Raw genomic sequence first — 5,695 nt, forward strand, 5'->3', positions numbered from 1 at the left:
GCTGTCCTGGAACTCACTCTGTAGACCAGGCTGGCCTCGAACTCAGAAATCCGCCTGCCTCTGCCTCCCGAGTGCTGGGATTAAAGGCATGCGCTGCTATACCTGGCTTCCTCTTGGCCTTTTGCTTTTAGTTTTTAAACTTAAGGCAGAGTTTTGCAATGTGGATTGCGCATTCACTATGGTTGGGATGGCCTCCATGTCTAACAACCTTTCCTGTGGCTTTGTTCTCTTCAGGAGACTGTCCTGTCTACCCCTTTTCTCTTTTCCAGGGATTTAGTCTGGAATCTCAGCCATGTCCTCGTCTGGGTTGGGATCTCCTGTTTGATGGCTTCAGAAGCTATCTTCTGCTAGGATCTGAGTGGCATGGACCTCTCTGCTCTAAGGGGCATATCCATTGCTTCCTTCATTCCAGACTCCTATTCATCCAGCCTCGTTGCCAGTGCTGGAACACTAAATGCAGCAGGACTAGCCCCACCTTCCAAGTGTGCTAAAGCCCACTGTAGCTGGACAGAGGAGCCGTTCTTCCCCAGATCATCCATCCACCAAGAACTTGGAGACTGCAGCACCATGCTGCTTGCTTCTAGTTCTACCTTGTGTTAATGTCAACGTCACTTCTAAATCCACCTTTCTCTGTCCTGTTTGGCCTCTGGAGCCCTCATCATCTCTCCCCCAGATGAGTGGATGACCTGCTTGGGTCTCCCTGGCTACAAACTGCCTCCCCTTCAGACAAAGGGTCCTGCAAAGGTCTGCCTTAACAGAGCCCTGCCCTTTGTTTTCAAGGGAAGCACCTAGTCGCTCAAGAAGGCTTCAGGACCTCCCAGGCTGTCAGGGCACCACCAGGGCTGCCTGATTTGTGACAAGATGGAAAGGCAGCCCTGGTGGTGCCCTGTCCAGAGGCCCTAAACCAAAGCCTTTTCAAGTCCTTGGCATCAAGTCCTTTTCAAGTCTTTCTTATTGTAGAGGCCTCTCTAGAAATCTCCTGTTCTGTCTATTGTCAGGTCCTGCAGGAAGCTCTTAGCATTTGGTAGCAGCATGCTATCATGAGGAAGGTTGGCCTCACCACTGCCTGGCAGTGGAGGGCTGGGGATAATGCCCCTATTTTAGGGAACTGAGATCCTGGAACTGAAGTGACTTGGCCCATGGAGCCCAGCAGTGGTACAGGGTGAGGTCTAGCTGGCTGGGTGTTCAGCACTCTTGGGGTTCTTGCCCTAGACTCCTAACATCCCCACCCCTCTGTCCTGACCCATGTCAAGTCTCCAGCTTCATCTGACATCTAGTTTCTGAGGGACTAACCCTCTTCCCACTTCTGCTTTCACAGCCTCTTTGGGCCCTGCTTCCGGCAGTTCCCTTCTGTCTCAACTCTGTTATTTGGCTGTGTTGGGGCTTGTCCTGCTCAGTCACTCTGGTCCCTGTCTTGGACTGCATACATCAGTTGTTGAGTTGGGTGGGTCTAGAAAACCTGCCTCCTATCCCTGTCCCAATTCCAGAGGCCTAGGACCCACGCTCATGGTGAGATGCCTTCTGTCTCTGGCTATCGGGAGCTCATGGTGGGATGTCTTCCGGCTCTGACTATCGGGGCTTTCCTGCCATCCTCCCAGGAAGTGATAACTTCTATTCTCTGCTGGTAAAGTTGATGAGAAGCCTCATGGGGCCTTCTGGGTGACTGATATCGCCCTAGCCTACTCTGCCGTAACTTCCTGTGGGGGCAGGGCCTCTCACCCACTGTCAGCAGCCTGCCAAGTGGTTTGCTGGGGAGGAAATTTAGGAGTAGGTGCCCGGTGCCTAGAAACCTCCTAGCTATCCCTCAGGAACACAATAGGCCTCAGCACAGGCAAGATCCACAGGGGACCATGTTGTCTGTCTCTGACTAGACAGAAGCAGTAGGAGCTAGAGGAAGTATGGAGAGGGGAAGTTGAAGAAATACCTTCTTTGGAACCAAATAATTAGACTGTTGCCTGAGTCACTGTGACAAGGTTATGAGTAGAAGCGAGAATGGCCTAGAAAAGCTAGGGAGAGCTGTCATGACTGGATACATAGGGTCACGGGGACTCACTGATCTCCTCCACGATCTTCAGAAGTACCCCACCAATGTGCGACTCGCCCGTGACTCGGAGTGTGACAGACTGGGCCTCAGGGTCCTCCTCGCCCACAAACACCCTCAGCTCCCAGGAAGAGTCGATATAGTCCCCGGAGGCTGTCTTCATACCCGCCATGGCTGCGGCTGTTTCTGCTGAGACAAGGTGAGTAGACAGTGGGCTGCCTACAAATAACCAGGAGCCCTACGGTACCCTGGGTAGGTAGGTGGGTAGACTTTGGGGACACTGGTACAGAGAGCTACTGTGATCCAGTCAATATAAAACCCTCTTACTATCCTAAGTGTTTGGGCTGAAGAGACAGTTCCTTAGCGTCCACGTTGTCCAGCCAATTCAGGTTTCACAGGTGGGGACACCAAGGCCCAGTACTCATTGTAGAGTACCCTGCTAGGTACCAGAACAGGCCAACTCTCCTACTCACAGTTCTGCCAAGCCCACCTATCTCAGAAACAAGTCCTGGCCCACAGCTCACAGCCAGTACTCTAACCCAAGCCTCTAGGGTGGTGGCAAGTGTGGCTGCTCTGCACAGAATGGCAGAGCAGGGGACAAGTGAGTCCTCCTGGGTCTTTCACTTACCTAGCCTGCAATGGGCTGCAGCTGCAGGTGGCAGTGGAACACCTGCTACCCTGGTCTGGCCTGGTCCTGCTCAGTTGCTTCCTTCAGAGGTCGGCCTGTAGTGGCCTTATCATGAAAGTTGTGCTAGTCCCTCCCCAGGGCGGGCTGTTGTTGGGTACAGGAAGCACACTGCCAGCACGCAGAGGGCTCCATGGGGCCCTTGCTTTTGTTACCACAGGAAATGAGGGAAGAACAGTGCTGGGGTGACACCACAAAGTTCTCTTTACCCCACCCTCAGGCATCTACTGGTTGCACCTCCAGCCTGCTTTCTTCTTTTTATTATTATTTTTTGTTGTTTTTCGAGACAGGGTTTCTCTGTATAGCTGTGGCTGTCCTGGAACTCTGTAGACAAGGCTGGCCTCGAACTCAAAAATCCACCTGGCCCTGCCTCCTAAGTACTGGGACTAAAGGCGTGCAACACCACTGCCCGACTCCAGCCTGCTCTTAGTGGGACTGCCTACACTCAGCAGTAAAGCCTTTCCTACCTTTAAACAGGACTTGTTTCCAAACCTTCCAGCCTTAAATCTGTCCAGTGACATGCTAGAGCCTCTCTGCCTCTTACAAAACCTCAATGTGATTTCCTCCAGGAGCCTTTATCCCGTCTCTGCTCTAAGGAGCTGAGCAGGAACATAGCCTTTTCAGGACAGCAGCCTACCATTAATGGACCTGAGTTCTTTTCTTTTTTCAGACAGGGTTTCTGTGTAGCCTTGGCCGTCCCAGAACTCATTCTGCAGACCAGGCTGGCCTTGAACTCAGAGATCTGCCTGCTCTGCCCCAAGTGCTGGAATTAAGGGTATGTGCCAACCTCTCCTCCCAAGGTAAGGTTTTCTAAGTGTGACTAGGAGAGGCTGCTCTGAGGAGTCCTGGGGTTGGGACAGGAAGCTAATTTAGGCTAGCGTAAGACATAGTACAGCCTGGTGCTGGACTCAGCATCTTGCTAGCCCAGGAAGCAGTCTTTTGGGAGCAAATGAGGAAGTTCAGTGTTGGTCACAGTGTGGGAGGAAGATAGTGGTGTGGAGCTCAGGATTAGAGCAGCAGGAGCTGTTGTCAGTATTAGTCTCAGGCCTGCTTTCTGACCCACTTTGGGTCTAGGTTAGGTTCTAGTGTTGACCTAGCAGGTTTACTCTAAGACTGTACTGCACAGAACAGCAAGAACATCAACCCAAAGCCGATCAGCCTGCAGGTAGGTCATCAGTTGTTGAGCGACACTTCCACCTAGTGGCCACTCTGACAAAGCAAACAGCTCACTCTTCAGCTACCTTTCTTTCAAGGCCATCAAGAAAAGGCTTTGTGTTGGCTTCCAATTCAGCACTACTGTGTCTTAAGAGAAGAAAGTCACTGGAGACCATAGCAACATATAACCACGCCTGACTGGCTTCTTTTATTGAGGAGGGACGTGGGTAAGAACAAGTAAAGACAGCTGGGACCCTAGGTTGGGAAGAATCCCCCCTCCCCGTATGCACCCACTGCCCCAAATAAAAAATAACCAACTATGGGGGAGCAGCCGAGACAGTGACGGGGAGGCTGGGAGTGGGCAGGGAAGGACACTCGGAATTGAGGGCAGCAGTGAAGAGACCATGCGTGTGCTGGGAGGGCCCGAGGTGGCGCTGGATGAGTCTGTCTTCCTTGTAGGCATGTATAAATATAAAGATAAGCCTTTCTTCTCCCCCCTCTGCGCAGTGCTGCTCGCCACCTTCCCAGCTCGCCTTTCCTCATTGGCGAAGGGAAGAGGGGGAAAAGCAAGTTATCACCGAATTGCGATCAGACCCACATCCATCAGCTTCTGGATCTTCTGTGCTATTACAGGATTCTTTAAGTGTTCGCTCAGAGCCTGGGGGTCCTTTTGCATCTGCTCCAGGATGAGTCTCATGGCTGGGTCACTCATTATCTGCTGCACCTCAGGGTCAGCCATGGCCCGCCGCTTCACATCCTCAGGGCTATCATGTCTGTTGTACTGTGCCATCATACAGCGTTGGTAACCATCTGCTGCTTCCTGCATTCCAGAAAAGATCAAGGGAGGCAGGAGTCAACACTATTTGGCTCACTGCTTTAGCAGGTCCAAGACGACAGATCATTGACAAAGGGAAAAAAAGAGACAAGAGAAACTGAAGCATTTGAGAAGGACATGAAGGACCAGAGAAAACACCCAAAGGAGAAACCAACAGGGAGACATGTTATAGGACAACAACAGCCTACCTTACAGCTGGAGTCCAGGTCTAACGCTTTTTGGTACACATCCATGGCTTTTGTATAGTCCTTCATGGCTTCCAGAGCAGCTGCTTTCCGTGTATAACCCTTGACTACAAACAGAAGAGGTAAGACAGCAACTCAGTAGCTCCTGACTGAGATCCTCCCCTTCTGCCTACATGCTTCAAAGCCTTTAACCTTAATCATCTCTGGGGGCAAGAGCAGGGCCCAGGAGAAAAACGAAAAGCACTTACTGAAGGTCGGCTCTAGCTGGATACACTCCTCACAGTCCTAGGAAGGAAGGAAGGAAGGACAGTAATTAGGTTCCTGTCCCTCCAAGGTGCACAGGAGCCAGCTACTATACCCTGACTCTGCTGCTCCTATCAAATCCAGGCCCCTGGGTTCCTGGAGAGCAACTTAAAAGGAGAAAGAGTTGGCCTAATCGCAGCACTTGGGAGGCAGAGGCAGGTGGATTTCTGAGTTTGAGGCCAGCCTGGTCTACAGAGTGGGTTCCAGGACAGCCAGGACTACACAGAGAAACCCTGTCTCGAAAATAAAAAACAAAAAACAAAAAACAAAAAACAAAAAAAGGACAAAGAGTACCAGAAAGGACAGCTCCAGATAACCAACCCCTCCAAAGCTGGTCAACATGAATAGGTAGGACACTTCTGAGAGCTAGCATACAAATAACACTAACTGCCCTTAAGCCTTACACACTTTGGACAAGCAGCAGAAAAACTGAAACAAATCATCTGAGTCCCAGATCAGCCAGGATTCCATGAGGCTTTTTTTTTTTTTTT

General features: G+C 51.2%; 2 protein-coding genes across 3 annotated transcripts in view; both read right to left on the reverse strand.

The window, feature by feature from the left end:
* Positions 1-2,860, reverse strand: part of Fermt3 (fermitin family member 3) — a 19,030-nt gene extending 16,170 nt beyond the window's left edge. The window contains exons 1-2 of one of the 2 annotated variants that reach the window (XM_021152475.1): positions 2,670-2,860; positions 2,054-2,227 (exon numbers count right to left, since the gene is read on the reverse strand). In XM_021152475.1, the coding sequence (XP_021008134.1) occupies positions 2,054-2,213 (160 nt within the window). In that variant the 5' untranslated portion in view covers positions 2,214-2,227; positions 2,670-2,860. Of the gene's footprint in view, positions 1-2,053; positions 2,231-2,669 lie in introns of both variants that reach the window. The other variant, XM_021152474.2, reaches the window with a different exon arrangement.
* A 1,199-nt stretch (positions 2,861-4,059) lies between these two features.
* Stip1 (stress induced phosphoprotein 1) overlaps positions 4,060-5,695 on the reverse strand; it is an 18,801-nt gene continuing 17,165 nt past the window's right edge. The window contains 3 exon segments of the mRNA XM_021152482.2: positions 4,060-4,701; positions 4,905-5,008; positions 5,150-5,186. Coding sequence (XP_021008141.1) covers positions 4,456-4,701; positions 4,905-5,008; positions 5,150-5,186 — 387 coding nt within the window. The 3' untranslated portion in view covers positions 4,060-4,455.

Source organism: Mus caroli, chromosome 19, assembly GCF_900094665.2.
Source record: "Mus caroli chromosome 19, CAROLI_EIJ_v1.1, whole genome shotgun sequence".
Taxonomy (NCBI): domain Eukaryota; kingdom Metazoa; phylum Chordata; class Mammalia; order Rodentia; family Muridae; genus Mus; species Mus caroli.